This window comes from Theobroma umbraticum, unplaced genomic scaffold, assembly GCF_002168275.2.
Source record: "Theobroma umbraticum cultivar Fairchild unplaced genomic scaffold, ASM216827v3 scaffold_81.0, whole genome shotgun sequence".
NCBI lineage: Eukaryota > Viridiplantae > Streptophyta > Magnoliopsida > Malvales > Malvaceae > Theobroma > Theobroma umbraticum.
This window is the reverse complement of record NW_018397268.1, coordinates 114,983-129,760: the sequence shown is the minus strand read 5'-3', so window position 1 is coordinate 129,760 and position 14,778 is coordinate 114,983. Positions and strand designations below refer to the sequence as shown.

Sequence of the window (14,778 nt, the reverse complement as noted above, 5' to 3'; positions counted from 1 at the left end):
ACAGAAAAAGTTTGTTAGTTTAGGTGGGAATGGGATGGGGAGAGGGAGATGGGGATGGAAAGCTGTAATTTTCACCTTTTTCCAATTTTATTTTACACAGAAAGTGTGGGCCCCCCACCTCCCTCCAAAAGTAATTCTCCATGCAAACTGCTCGCCCCAACTAACCGCCCCCCGTCACTTGGATTTCTTTCCATCCTTTATTCTCTCTTTCTCTCTCTTCAATCAATTCTTAATACTATTATTAATCTCCTAATTAAAATCAAATAAACAAGTTGAGCATATACTCGACCTTCTTCCCTTTGGCAAGTCATGGAAAGTTTGTGCCAACATTTTCTATACATTTATCGAAGAAAGGATAACATTAAATATATATTATCCTTTAACTTTAGATACCACTTTCAACCTTATTATTGGTATATAATCCATCATATTTTAGACTTTGTCCGATGCCCACACTTAACACATCAAATTATACTTAGTACTACTTTCGATATAATAAATAACCAGTTTTTTTCATGAGATAATTCGATAAAAATTAATCGTAACTTGATATGAAATGAAATAATAGTTCAATCGAGATAAAATCTTGAAATTTTATTAAGATTCTATTCCATGTTTACTAGATATTTTTATTTTCATTGATTGATACAAGGCTAGCTTTTATAAGTTGCAAGCAACAGTTTCTTAACAACTCCTGAACTAACTAGGAAATGATAGATAACATTAATTAAGAACCCGACGACAAGTATCTATGGAATTAGTAGTTATGAAGGAAGCCAGCAGAAGAGAAATGGAGCCATAGCCTGAAATTTCATGCCTCCAATGAAAAACTTGTTCTAGGTTTAGTCAATTTTCAATTGCGTAATGGTAGCAATTTCTCCATTGAAGTTAAGTTGGAGAAGAGAGCAAGAAACCGTTGATTGATACAAACATAACATAAGCTCTCATCATCATAAAATATTCAAATCCTGCAAAAAGAAAACGTCCATATAGACTTGAGAGGTTTCGTGTCAGTTAACAAATGCTTGGTAATAGTTTCATGGATCCCCGTTGCTTATTATAATTAACTAGTTAATTTCCAACGTCCGGAAAATTGCACTCCAATACGCATATTTGTAGCCTTTGTCCTAAGAGCTGGGAGATATGAGTTAAATCCCTTTCTGTAGGCTTCAAACCAGACAGTTTCTAGGATTCAAGCTACTTGTGCTAGCTGCCATAACCTCACCTTCCCTCTTTCTCCAACCAAATAATTTGTTGCACGGAAGCAATCTCAGACCTCAAACAGTTTGTGTCTTCAACAAGGGCCCAGGGAAATAAATTTAACAGGACCTGGATGGATTCCTGGAAGCTGCCTGAACTTGGGCTTGTCATTTTGCCCAATTCTACTAGATGGACTAACGTCTAAACCCAATGTAAACCCCGACCAAAAAGCAACCCAAAACCCAAACTTAAAGATGGACATGCGTGACATGAGCAAGAAGTGCGTAAATATAAATGGAACTGAAAAATCCAACTCAATCAAATTGAGTTTAGTTTTTTTAATTTGATTAGGATAATTCTGCTATTAGAGTTCATTTAATTTAGTTTCAATTAAGAATTTTTCTAACTAAACTTGAATAATGATATAATGAAATTTTTGCATAAAAAATAAATCATAAATTATTTATTTCTTTTGATTGTTTATCATTATTTTTAATATTTTTATAATATTAATTTATAAAAAATACAATATAAAAAAATTTACAGATTGAATTTTCAAAAACCAAACCAAATTAACCTAAGTAATTTAATTATTTATAAAATTCAATTAAACATGATATCTAGAACCGAATTATCCAAGATAACCATTTGCTCCAGTGTAACATCAGCAACAGCTCCTTCCAGACAGCATCTTAACATAAAGGAGCTGAACTGAGATGAGTTGAGCTGCCACCGCATCTCATGTAATCGCAGAATCTTGTGTTTCTTGAAGCTAACGCCTCTTCTTAGTTCATCTTCTTTTCTTCTGCAATAAAGACTTCCCACTTCTGGTAAATCTTTTCCCTCTTAAACACAACTCTTTGACTAGGCTGAGGCTCCCACTCGAAGTCGTTCATTTGCATTTTCTTTCAGCTGATCAATCTCTTTCTCGACTACCCGTTTTGTGTTTCCTCGGCATCGTGTTTGAAAGGTTCGAGCTTTTTCGCCACATTTTTTATTTGTATAAACTGGCCAGGAAAAAAGTCCAAATTGGTGTTACCGCGTTGAAGAAGCCGACAGAAATCGGGCTTATCGCTTTCCCTTCTCTTTCTTTTTGTTGGCTTCTTCTTGTTTGGTAAAGAGTAGATAGCCAAAGTACCTATTTTGACTGAGTTTTCAAAGTCCGCTTTTGCCATTGCTGGATAGAATATGAGTTGGGTTCTTGATTATTGAGGCTGATGGGATAAAGATCCCCAAATATCCCATCTGGTGAAACCCTTCTAGAATTTTATGTTATGCTGTAGAATTAGAAACTTCTTTTGGGGTCAAAAGGGGCTAAAGATTTCAGATTGTATTGTTGTTGATTAGTTGGTTTTGGCTTTGGTTTGGTGTCGTCGAGTCGAGTTGGCAACTTGGCATGCTGGTTTCAGTTTCTGTGGTTTCTTGGAAGATAAAACGCTTACAAAAAGCATAGGCGCTTGGTCTCAACTTGTAGAATTTGGTTCAATATCACAGGTCTAGTCCTAGAATTCTTGAATTTCAAGCTTTGAATATTTTCAGTTACATCTGACCTCAATCAAGAAAGAAAGATGGTAGGAACTACCGAAGCAACGGGCCAAAATGTCCATGCAAATGGCTTGATTCAGAACTCCAATGGTTCTTTAGAAGAGAAGCTTGACGAGCTTCGACATCTCATGGGCAAAGCAGAAGGCGATCCGCTAAGAATTGTTGGTGTTGGGGCAGGTGCTTGGGGTAGTGTATTCACTGCTTTGTTGCAGGATAGTTATGGTCACCTAAGAGATAAGGTTCTGATAAGAATATGGAGGAGACCTGGAAGGGCAGTTGATAGGGCCACAGCTGAGCACTTATTCGAAGTGATCAATTCAAGGGAGGATGTCTTGAGGAGACTGATTAGGCGGTGTGCTTACTTGAAGTATGTAGAGGCAAGATTAGGTGATCGGACTCTGTATGCAGATGAGATTTTGAAGGATGGCTTCTGCTTGAATATGATTGACACTCCGCTTTGCCCTTTAAAGGTTGTTGCTAACTTGCAGGAAGCTGTGTGGGATGCTGATATTGTGATTAATGGCTTGCCATCAACGGAAACTCGCCAGGTGTTTGAGGAAATTAGAAGGTATTGGCAAGAGAGAATAACAGTGCCTGTAATCATATCCCTGGCAAAGGGTGTAGAAGCTGAGTTGGGGCCTCAGCCTCGCATACTAACTCCCACCCAGATGATCAATCGAGCTAGTAAGCCACATTAACTGTTTGAACCTATTTGCTGAGTTCACAATGAAGTTCATATTAATATGAATCTTGCTCCTTTTCTTGCAGCTGGAATCCCTATAGAGAACATTCTCTATCTTGGAGGACCAAATATCGCTTCAGAGATTTATAATAAAGAATATGCTAATGCTCGAATTTGTGGGGCTGAAAAGTGGAGGAAACCATTGGCGAAGTTTTTAAGGCAGCCCCACTTTATTGTGTGGGACAACGGTGATCTTGTTACTCATGAAGTTATGGGCGGTTTGAAGAATGTCTATGCCATTGGAGCTGGTAAGATTTAGTTTCTTGCAAGTATACTAAGACTTGGGCATCACAGAATAAGTTGTTAGGAGATATTAGTTTAAAGATTAGGAATAACCCTGGAACGAGGCAAATTCTGCAATTCGTGTTAATGTATTATCAAAACATGATCTATTCACCCTAAAAAAGGAAAAAGAAAAACAAAGGTGTTGAGCCACTGGCCTACTTTCCTTATGTAGCAGTTAGTATGGTGATTCTAGACTTGTTTTGATCTTTAAATAGTAGATATTACTGGATTCCCTATATTACATAATCTCCAAGATGTTAAAGGTTTACACATTATTTCCATGAATATCTCTTGACTAACAAGTCAGGATGCTAAACACTAAGTTGAAATTCAAATCTGCATATTTAACCTCCAATATGTTTCCACAGGAATGGTAGCAGCTCTAACCAATGAGAGTGCCACCAGCAAATCAGTATACTTTGCACACTGTACATCTGAGATGATTTTTATCACTCATCTCTTGGCAGAAGAGCCAGAAAAACTTGCTGGGCCTTTGTTGGCTGACACTTATGTAACCCTGTTGAAAGGTCGTAATGCATGGTATGGGCAACAGTTGGCCAAAGGGGCACTGAGCCTTGAAATGGGTGATAGCATCAAGGGAAAGGGAATGATTCAGGTATGAACTTTTCTGTTCCAAGTGTATTGAATTTGAATAAACAGTTTTTGGTTGATTTAGCAAGAGTTGAGTCAGTAGTTGTCTGACTCAAAGCATCCTATGTGATCCTGTCTTTTAATTCCTTTTAGGAATATTAATCTCATTATTTTGGCAGGGTGTCTCTGCTGTGAAAGCCTTTTATGAGCTGCTTAGTCAGTTCAGCCTGAGTGTCTTACACCCTGAAGAAAACAAACATGTAGCTCCAGTGGAGCTTTGCCCCATTTTGAGGATGCTATATAAGATACTCATCACGAGGTATTCAATCTCTTTTCCGCCAGTGGCTAAATGATGTTTTCATTATTCCATAAAGCCCCCCCCTCTCTTTTCTTTCAGATGTGCACAGACCATGCTCCAACTAGAGTTTTAACCAGATATATGTTGATTGAACTATATTGTAAATGCACCATAGTCTAGATTTTTCATTGTTTCATAAGTGTAAGCTGATGCCTCCTCTTTAATTTCAATGTTCAGGGAGTTTCCATTACAAGCCATCCTAGAAGCATTAAGGGATGAAACCATGTATGACCCAAAAGATCGTATCGAGATAGCACAAACTCACGTGTTCTACAGACCATCACTTCTTGGTCAGCAGCCATGATAAAAGATGTTCCAGTTTCCTTGCAGTAATTCTTGGCAGATGTAAATTTGATAAAGAAGTCCATAGTCTAGGTTCTATAGTTTAAGGATGAGGTGCAGTGGAGGTGAATAACTAGACCAGTTAAGGCAAATGTCATGACCTTTGTGAGAGTGTGTTTTTTCAATTCCTTCATTTGTTTTTCCCTTTATTTTGTATCATCCATTTGTAATAGCTGGTTCTTAATGTCAATGAACTCAAGTTTGGGTTTAAGAATGAATTTTAAAAGTGTCAGTGGCAGCAATACGTAACATGCCATTTGCCATTCCTATTGGTCAACAAAGGCTTAAAGAGAAGAACAAAGTGAAAATGGATTTACGGTCAAATTCATCATTGATAAACAAAGCTTAGCATTTCTTCTGTTAATAGAAGTAAACCCAATGAGCCACAGCCAAAGCCAAATGGACTTAGAACGACATCGTATGGTGGGAGATTTCTTTTGTATTAAGCTTTTAATCGTCGAAAGCGCTGTGCTTTGGGGGCAGTCGTTTCCCAGCGCCAGCGGTGGATAATTTAGCAAGAAGAGAGCGAGATGTCTCTGGTAGACTACGCATCCTCCTCAGACGACGACGTTTCAGACTCCGAACGTGAACCACCACAACAACGCCATGAGCCACCGCCACCTCCACTCCCGCGAACCCCTTCCCCTCCTAAAACTCAGTGAGCATAACATTCCTTGATTGGTCTTTCAAATTTTCATTTTTTTTAAATATTTCACAACTTGTCAAGGTGGTTGATTTAATTTGCAATGGAATTTGCAGGGCATCAGGGTCGTCGGTGGATCAAAAGCCCGAAACTTTTGAGAGGCTTCCAGATGCTTCGATGCTCTTGAACTCTCCGACGGTTTCATTGTTAAGCGGCAACGACCATGCATCTGTAGTAGCGGCGGCGATGGCGGAAAGTGCGTCGCGTAAGAGAGACTCGAAGGGGATGATGGGGTTGGGTTCCAGTGGTGGTGCAGCAGCGGCACCAAGGGCTAAACTTCCTAGAGCTACCTTACCTCATTCCAAGAGCGTTCCTGATACGGGAGGTGGCCTCCTTGTTCCTCCTCAGCTCAAAGGAAGGTCTCAATGCTTCCCTTTTACTTATTTCCTTTCTAACATTTCAAAGCTGCTATTTTCGCTGGGGCCTTAAACATCTTGTTTAAAAGAATCAATTGAAATTGTGTGCAAACGCATCATCTACTTGATTTGAGTACAACTTTGGGTAGCATTTGATGATTTAGCTACCCTCGAACATATAGTTTTCTGCTCAATAGAGCGGCTAATTGTTCAGAATTAGTACTTTGCCATTGCTGAAGATTTAAGCCATGAATCAAGTGCATCTTTTTTTCACTTTGAACAACTCAAGTGACACAACTTTAATCTTAGGTCCCTAGAAGTTAAAGCTATTTTACTTTGCTTGCGGAAAGGTCTTTATTCACAGGCTTACGGCGTCACTGAAAAAATAGTGACGAATTCTTACTAGCCAAATCTTGATTCTGTTTCTATGAAGGTCTTCATCACAAGAATTTGGAAATTTTACAGCTTTGCTCTTATGTCTCAAGAAGCAAATCATTTGTGCTTTTCCAAGTGAAAGAGGTTTTTCTTATGCTGGTGAACTCTGACATACCATTCACCATTTATATGACCTAAAGTTCCTTGCACCCCATGTGGAGTAGTTTAATATCTGAACCTTCTTGCTGAATCATCCATGTCGTGTCTATGTATTGATGTGCTATGTTGAATATCATTCTTTTATGTTAGAGAAAGTTTGTTGTTACTGATTCATGGTTCAATTTTTGGCAGGAGTAATGTGGTCACAGAAGATATCAGCAAGCTATTCGTCAGCAGACAGGCTATTGCACAGCCTAGAGGACCTGAAAACCAGTCGTAGTTCATTTCCTCTTGAAATTGTTGCTTTGTACAAGCCCAAAACAGGTCAACAACTTGAGGATTTTGATTTTCTATAAATGTAAAGAATAATTTTGCACATGCTTGGATACTCTAGTTTGGCTGAAGGCATGCAGACGCAGTGGGTTCATATATTCCTCTTGCAGAATTCATTGATGGAAGTGGCTAATTATTCAAATTAACTTTAGCTTTAATGATAGAATTTTTAGGAGAAATTGACAACTTATGGAAATGACTAAGTTTGAGTTGATTGCCTCCCCCACTTGATTTCATGTGCGTGTATGATTTCTTTGCATTGTTTTGAAGACAGCTACTGTAACTTATTGGCTTTACAGTCAAACAAGTTTGCTACAGAATTTAACATGCATTCTAGCATTTTGTATTGGGATTTATTAGGGTAAGGTTTCAAGATTAAGGTTAGGAAGATTGTTGTTGATTTGCTGGCAAAAAAGGCTGTCAAGTCGGTTTAAAATTTGCAAAAGAATAAAGAATCGTAAGAATTTCTCTCCAATGAAAGAATTTTGTTTTGCCTATATGTTACGACCATCGTTTTGAATTGATTTCCTCGAGTCTGAACCTGCATTGGCATTTCTAACGACCTGGATGATTCATGCCATATCTGGACCATTTGGGAGTGGTTCGTAGCCATCATGGTTCGTGGTTGTGGGAACTTCCTTGCTTTTCTCAACGGGAATGCATTTGAGGATAACAGCAACGATGAGGCTTCCTGCTCCGAGTAAGATGCTGACCAGCCATAAGTCCCAGCTCAGTGGCACAGTGTTTGCAAAAGTACCCAACAATTCGACTATTATGCTTTGGAAAGCCACTGTAGAGACCATCACCATAATGAATAGCCAACTATCAAAGATGCCTCGGATAACATTTATCTTCTCCATATCCCTGCTATTGATTTCATTGAACACCTGAAACAATAGAAACAAAGTGATATAAAAATCAGAGTTGAACAACTAAAATATGCCTTCTCCAGCCATCAAAAAGCAAAGGTCTTGTCTCCTTCTGGGAAGATAACCAGAGAACTTTTTGCAACTACATTATAAAAGTGAAGAAAAGGGTTATTGAAGATCAAGGCGCAGCACCTGGCAAAATACGAAGGTATTGAAGAGGACTGTGTTCAAAGTGGCAGTAGCATCTGAACCAGAAAGCTGCAAAAGCCGTTTGCCATCAAACTTGAGAATTGCAAGTACGATCAATTGATAAATGCTCTGGCCGATGATATTCCTCCACATGATCCTGGTGATGAAAGCTACATCCCTTCCAATAGGAGGTCTTTTCATCAGGCCCTCATGAGGAGGTTCTGTAGCCAATGCCAATGCACCGAGAGTGTCCATGATCATGTTCACCCACAGCAGCTGAACAGCCGTGAGAGGAGCAGAACCTGAAATATTGCTTCTCAAGGAACATTAGTCATCTGCATTATCTAAAGACAGGCTTAAGCTGAAACCAAGAAACAAATTTGCTACAGATGTTTTAATAAGGTTAGCATTTGTAGATGAAAGTACCTGAGATGCATGCAGAAATGAAATTGAGCATGAGAGCGACAATGTTAACTGTGAGCTGGAACTGTACAAACTTTTGGATATTGATATAAACTGCACGCCCCCATCTGGCAACATTCTGAATAGTCGTGAAATTATCATCCATTATGATAACATCGGCATTTTCTTTTGCAACCTGAAGATGGTCATGAAGAAAGATGCTTAGCTAACAATATAAGAGAAACTTGCTAAGCGGACTTGGAAACGCTTAATTGTTACAAATACTAAGCTGAGAATGACAACAAACCTCTGTTCCGGCTATTCCCATAGCAAGTCCAATGTCAGCCTCATGCAAAGCAGGTGCATCGTTTGTCCCATCACCAGTCACTGCCACGACTTCTTTAAACTCCTTCCTCAAGTGGGTTACTAGCTTGTGCTTATCCAAGGGCAATGATCGGGCCATAACCTGCAAATGTTTCAAGCATATTATGAGGACTTTACACAGGCTTACTTTGGTTCTGCTTTCAGCTCCAGACATATTTCTGAAATGCATGAATAAGAAACAATTTTCTGATCTTTTCTAGTATAAACTGCATTTGAAGCACCAATTGTTCTTAGAAAAACAGAACAAGTTTCTGGTAGGCAGAAAAAAAAAAGTAGATGTTTCAACCGAGACACATCTTGGTTGAGAAGAGAAAAGGTTTTCATAACAAAAAAACCCAAATTCTTAAAGCAATGGCAAGACCTGCAGTTTTGGAAGTGTCTCCTCCATCTGCTGCGGACTCATGTCACGAAAATCAGGCCCTTCAATTGCCAAACCATCATCTGTCAAAATTCCACATTCTCTTGCTATAGCTTTAGCGGTATTAATGTTGTCTCCAGTGACCATCCGCACAGTAATCCCAGCGGCTAAACAAGTTTTCACTGCTTCCTTTACCCCCGGACGCACAGGATCCTTAATTCCAACCACAGCTATGAGTGTATAGTTATCTTCAGGAATGCTGTCTCCTTTAGAAGTGTCCTTTACATCCTTGAAAGCCAAGCATAGAGTCCTTAGGGCTTCACAGGCGAAGCCATTAATCACATCAGTGATGCACTTCTTCTGTTCTCCGGATAGAGGCTCAGCATTCCCATCAGCATTGATTATCTTATTGCAAGATTTTAAAATTATTTCTGATGCACCTTTGCAAAATGCTCTGTGCCCACCACCGTTAGATAGGGAGACAAGGACGGACATCTTTTTCTTCACTGAATTGAAGGGCTCAACTTTCAGAATTTCAGATTCCTTCCTATGGATTTTGAAGTCACCCCCCAGAAGCAAACCAAACTCTAATATTGCTATCTCTGTTGGAGAACCTAATATGTTATTCTTTCCATCTTTTCCTTTGACTACTTCTGCACCCGTATTTTGAAATATGGACTGCAAAAGTATGTTGAATGCTTCTCCAGTGATTGAGGACTGCAAAACTTCCTCACTTTGGTTGCCTTCAATTTTTATTGTTCGTCCACAAGTCCAAATTTTATTGACAGCCATATGATTAGTAGTCAGTGTCCCCGTCTTATCAGTGCAAATGGTAGTAGCTGATCCCATTGTCTCACATGCAGAGAGATGTCTAACAAGAGCTTTATCACTCATCAACTTTTTCATCGCAAATGCAAGACTTAATGTTACTGCCAGTGGTAACCCTTCCGGAACTGCAACTACAATAATAGTCACTGCAGTGGCAAAAAAATTCATGAGTATCAGTGCGTCACTCACAGACCAGTCTGCGATCTCACCATGCAGTGCCTTTGTCACAACAAACCTTATGGTCAGAACCAAAAGTGTCAAGACAGCAAAACCCAAACCAATCTTTCCAATAACGGTGGCAACTCCATTGAGCTTCACCTGTAGAGGTGTTTCATCTTCTCCACCTTCACTTAGAGTAACCATCAGTCTTCCCCATTCAGTCCTCATACCAACTGTAGTCACCAACATTTTGGCGGAGCCATCTTGGACTTTTGTCCCTGCGAGAAGAAAAGGCCTCTGTTGAGTAACAGTTACAGGCTCACTCTCACCTGACAAGCTTGATTCATCAATTGATAAGCTGTAACCAGATATAAGAACACCATCTGCAGGAACTTGATCTCCAATTGATAGATGAACAATATCCCCAACCACCAAATCATAGATAGAAATCTTCTGCCTGCATCCATCTCTGGTGACCTGAACAACTATGTTTTTCTTCTCTTTATCCAAGTCTTTGAATTGCAAGGACTGCTTGTAATCACTTATGGCCGTGACCAAAACCACCAGGAAAATGCAGAGTACAATTCCTATCCCATCAAACATACCTGCAGGCCACCCTTCAGTAGCAATTCCAACACCTATAGAAACAGCAGCACATACCATGAGAATAATCAAAGTCAAGTCATGCAGGGCTTCCCATACAAACATCCAAAAGGATCTAGCAGGTTTCTCAGCAAATTGGTTGCAGCCATATATTTTTTGCCTGAGTGGAATATTAGTTGGAACAACACCGTCGGTCAGAGATACAGAGACCTTTTTTGCTAAGCCTTCAACTCCTCCATGATCTTCGAAGCTCTTCATGTCATGGGAGTGAACAACGAATGCTAGCTCATCAGCTCCAATGTCAAAACCAGCTTGCCTGACATCTTCCGGAAGCTTGTATTGGACTCGCTTGCCTGCTGTTCTAATTGCCAGATATAGACTTAGATGATTGAAAGGGGAAAAGAATAATTTGGATGGATGAGGAGATAATCATCTAGTAGAGATCATACCATCGATGAAATGCAACGCCGCTTTTTGCACGTAAAGAGCTACTCTTAACTTTTCCTGGCAAAACATGATGACAGTGTAATAAGTGCAGAGATATCTTGGAAAACCAAATGTACACTATTCGGGGAAAGGCAGAAGCGTCCAGAATATATGGACTAGTACTATTTACGTAATAGCACAGTTCTTCAAATTTTAAGGCTGGCCAGACTAATTTTATGGTGGTAAACTTGGGGACACGATCACTGATCACAGATCACAAGGTCAAAGTCTACCAGGCAGATTATCCTGTATTAAGAATCAGATTATGACATTTTAACCACGAACACAGCTTCAATAGGAACTGCAGATTGCGTTCCCTGGTCTTTTGTATAGTTATTTAGGTGAACTTTTGAAGGAGATTCTGGGCTGTTATTCTCACGATCAGAGTGATAGCCATGAATTTTCTTTTTACTTCTCTCTGGTTTCAATATATCATGAAGTTTCAAAAAAAAAAAAAAGGAACTGCAGATTGAATGCTATCCAAGCCGAGAAACATACAAAAAGCTGCCATAGCCGTAAACCATCTTGATTTTAACTAGATTTCCAACATCCCACACAGATCATATCATGTAAGACATTAATCTAGCTTTAAAGTGCTGTTTAACCGCCAATATTAAGCAAGATGCAATGCATGCGATGATGACAGTTAGTTGACTCAAAGTACACTTTTCTCATAAAAAGGGTGAATAACCACACAAGACCTTCATAAAAAAGGAAAAATATACAGCTGCATGAAGCAAAAATGACGAAGTGCACTGCCAAACCAGAGAGAACATTGAAAATGTTTGCTTGCTGCCTCCACCAGAACATACTTAACACACACTAACAGGGATTTGACTCTATAGACATCATCAGTGGCCCAGTTGTTTCCAACAATCCACCTTATAAACAGATATCTTTGTACCACAAAATTCAGAACAGTAATTTGGAACCAAATTACTTACAATTAGGCTAAAGCTTGACGTTTAGAGTTTCATAACTGAACAAGTTAAGACTTCAATGAGCAATTAAAGAATCATTTATTCCCTTGAGTCATTTTAGCCGAGCAATATGATGATTTCATCATTTAGCAAACAGTTTGCTTTCTTAGTTTAGTGGCTGTTTCAGTTGGTAATTTTTCCACTGTACCAAACAAAATCAATTACTCCAATGATTTGTATAAAGCATGGTACTTAACATTTTGACCAACATTAATTGTTACAGGACATTAAAAAAAAGAAGACTATGATTGTATCTACCATTCGACAAACCAGAAAAGACAAGAGTGTATCTAACTAACTTTGGCTAAGTGGATTGTCCCATCTAGTAATGGATTTTTGGGACTGATGTTTCCTTGTTCGCTACTAAGAACATATAGCTGACGAGATTGTAAAAGAAATTTGCTATCTGGTCAGGATTCTTGACAAGAAAGTAATAATAACTTCCTTGCTTTATCCAGGTATATATGCACCACTTCTTCTGATGATAGAAAAGAAGACCGGCTTGTTATTGCCAAATTAAACTTTAAATTTTCTGCGGAATTTTAGCTCATTTTAGGAGGAATAAACCTAACAAATAAAAAAACAGTCAATTTGATTAGCTCACGCCTTCACTAAACAATATACAATACAAGTCAATGATTCCCAATATTACTAACAAACAACACACAAATGGAATGTCATCTTTATCCTCTTCAGCTTTCTTTTCTTTCAACGTTTTCACCATGTTCCAAAAAGAGTCATATGAACTACTTTTAAAATATTCCAAAAGGTCATTTCAGCAGCAATTGTTTAAGTTTTGTTTAAATTTGGACCATGCAAACCTACCTCCTCACTCTGGTCCATTAGTGCGAGCTCTTGAGAATAATCAGACATGACTCAGACGACGCCTTTTTTACGACAAACAGTTTGTGAATTGAAAAAGATTAGCTAGTTGCATATATAGGGAGAAAAAGTGGGTGAAAAGGGCTCCAACCTTTTTGACCCGTACTTTGAAATTCTATGGAAGAAACTTCTTTTGGTTTGAAATTACAGATGACAGAAGAGACTGGTCCCGAAGCCTAGGAAAGTTCCCATTGTTCCCCAACTGCCAACTACAGAATCAGATGCCAGCTCAAAGCAAGAACCAAAGTTCAGCAGCCATCAATGAATGGACTTGGTTTTATTTTCTGCGTACGTAGTTGATATGATTGTACGCGTTTTCGACATTTCTAACGAGGAAGCTGACCTCAGAAAACATGCCAAATGACCGCCCCATCAGGGAGAATTGAAGGACTGTACTGTTTGCTTCTTATATCACGCAATTAATTAGTTTGTATTATGTAGAGGTAGACGACGACGACGACTATCTTGCTAGCCTGCCAGCCTGCGCTTTGTTTGTTTCGCGCAAATCAATATGAACCAAATGAGACGATAGGGTGAACCACATGAGTCTCAGTCAGGGACATCCTGATAGAGTGCAAACAAACAATAACATTTGTTTCTTGTACTTGAAGGCATTGACTGGTCTAATTAAAAAGGTGAAGAAACTATATATGAACAAGAGACCTACACACGCAGCTAGTTAGCTCATATTCACATTGATCAAAATCCTATAGTACTCGGGCGGGCTTATGCTCAAATTGTTGTTCAACCATGTTGGCAAAAAGGTTGGGAATCTTAATTGATGCGAGAAAAACATGAGCCCCCTTTGACCTGCAACTTGAAAAAGGGCAGCTAGCTAGGATGGTTTCATACGAACCCTTTCCGATCAAGCGAGGCGAGAGGCTTGCCTCAATTCAATAGGAAAATTGCCAACCATGGCTAACTAGCTCATCCATTTGATCGTGGAGGATTAACAATATAAGCAATATACAATAATTACTATAAAAACAACAAATTAATTAAGCCAATTATATATATATATATATATATATATAAATATTGCTTGTGTTTGAGATTAAAATGGTAGTAGGTAAAATATTATTCAAAGAGAAATAGTATGAATCATCAAGTGGTGAAGATATGAACGGGAAAAGGGAAAATGAAAAAAAACCTGGAGGTTTATGCGCTTGCGGTCAGCTTCAGCACGTTTAGCAAGATCAGCAACCATGCGAAACCTGCGGCGAGGGTTCTTGACCACAGAAACTGCACGTCTCCATCTCCTCAGAGCTTCTTCCGATGGCCTTTTGTGTTCGACAGCAAAGTTCTTTCTCAAGTAATCCTCCATATCTATAACTGATGAATATGATGGACAGCGTTAGATTTCTGTCTCAAATCTGAGAAACTTAATTTGCATGCGCAGCGCAGAAGATGAAGGAGGGCTACGTTTCCATGGATTAATGGATTGTTTTGAAGAAAGGTTCAAACCCTACCGCGATTGGCGGGAACAAGGAAGTGAGAGAGTTTATCTATGTTTAATGCGCTGCTTATACGTTGATGCTTAACATGTCTCAAATTGAAACCCTTTTTTTTTATATGTGATGAAACTTACCAAGTTCCAACTATACAATAAGAGACATGTCATAAACTTCAACATCTCTTTCTATAATTTG

At 38.9% G+C, this 14,778-nt stretch overlaps 3 protein-coding genes across 7 annotated transcripts; 2 read left to right on the top strand and 1 right to left on the bottom strand.

The window, feature by feature from the left end:
- The first annotated feature begins 1,670 nt into the window (after positions 1–1,670).
- LOC110424936 (putative glycerol-3-phosphate dehydrogenase [NAD(+)] 1, cytosolic) lies at positions 1,671–5,281 on the top strand. Its single transcript, XM_021439653.2, has 5 exons — positions 1,671–3,429; positions 3,514–3,735; positions 4,141–4,388; positions 4,543–4,682; positions 4,899–5,281. The coding sequence occupies exons 1-5, from the start codon at positions 2,769–2,771 to the stop codon at positions 5,023–5,025; spliced, it is 1,398 nt and encodes a 465-aa protein (XP_021295328.1). The 5' UTR covers positions 1,671–2,768; the 3' UTR covers positions 5,026–5,281.
- Positions 5,282–5,445: 164 nt separating this feature from the next.
- On the top strand, positions 5,446–7,212 carry LOC110424937 (uncharacterized). Its single transcript, XM_021439654.2, has 3 exons — positions 5,446–5,721; positions 5,823–6,125; positions 6,849–7,212. Exons 1-3 carry the CDS (start codon positions 5,594–5,596, stop codon positions 6,934–6,936), a joined length of 519 nt encoding a protein of 172 aa, XP_021295329.1. The 5' UTR covers positions 5,446–5,593; the 3' UTR covers positions 6,937–7,212.
- Positions 7,213–7,344: 132 nt separating this feature from the next.
- LOC110424934 (putative calcium-transporting ATPase 11, plasma membrane-type) lies at positions 7,345–14,668 on the bottom strand. 5 transcript variants are annotated; one of them, XM_021439647.2, is made up of 8 exons: positions 14,280–14,668; positions 11,231–11,285; positions 10,544–11,137; positions 9,195–10,456; positions 8,757–8,915; positions 8,474–8,645; positions 8,051–8,349; positions 7,345–7,876 (listed from the first exon to the last, which is right to left on the bottom strand). In XM_021439647.2, exons 1-8 carry the CDS (start codon positions 14,451–14,453, stop codon positions 7,562–7,564), a joined length of 3,030 nt encoding a protein of 1,009 aa, XP_021295322.1. In that variant the 5' UTR covers positions 14,454–14,668; the 3' UTR covers positions 7,345–7,561. The 5 variants fall into 5 exon arrangements, with proteins under 5 accessions (XP_021295322.1, XP_021295326.1, XP_021295321.1 ...); XM_021439651.2 differs by lacking the exon at positions 14,280–14,668 and adding an exon at positions 13,221–13,668 and having other exon boundaries at positions 9,195–10,816; positions 10,992–11,137; XM_021439646.2 differs by having other exon boundaries at positions 9,195–11,137; positions 14,280–14,667.
- Positions 14,669–14,778: the final 110 nt, after the last annotated feature.

What these genes read in the sequence shown, in the direction of transcription:
- LOC110424936 (XM_021439653.2), top strand. Translation starts at nt 2,769, where the DNA reads ATGGTAGGAACTACCGAAGCAACGGGCCAAAATGTCCATGCAAATGGC. An exon ending in TGTCTATGCCATTGGAGCTG is followed by an intron (nt 3,736 to 4,140) that starts GTAAGATTTAGT and finishes ATGTTTCCACAG; the next exon opens with GAATGGTAGCAGCTCTAACC. An exon ending in AGGGAAAGGGAATGATTCAG is followed by an intron (nt 4,389 to 4,542) that starts GTATGAACTTTT and finishes TTATTTTGGCAG; the next exon opens with GGTGTCTCTGCTGTGAAAGC.
- LOC110424937 (XM_021439654.2), top strand. Translation starts at nt 5,594, where the DNA reads ATGTCTCTGGTAGACTACGCATCCTCCTCAGACGACGACGTTTCAGAC. An exon ending in CCTTCCCCTCCTAAAACTCA is followed by an intron (nt 5,722 to 5,822) that starts GTGAGCATAACA and finishes TGGAATTTGCAG; the next exon opens with GGCATCAGGGTCGTCGGTGG. An exon ending in CCTCCTCAGCTCAAAGGAAG is followed by an intron (nt 6,126 to 6,848) that starts GTCTCAATGCTT and finishes AATTTTTGGCAG; the next exon opens with GAGTAATGTGGTCACAGAAG.
- LOC110424934 (XM_021439646.2), bottom strand. Translation starts at nt 14,453, where the DNA reads ATGGAGGATTACTTGAGAAAGAACTTTGCTGTCGAACACAAAAGGCCA. An exon ending in GGCGTTGCATTTCATCGATG is followed by an intron (nt 11,138 to 11,230) that starts GTATGATCTCTA and finishes CAATTAGAACAG; the next exon opens with CAGGCAAGCGAGTCCAATAC. An exon ending in TGGGAATAGCCGGAACAGAG is followed by an intron (nt 8,646 to 8,756) that starts GTTTGTTGTCAT and finishes GACCATCTTCAG; the next exon opens with GTTGCAAAAGAAAATGCCGA.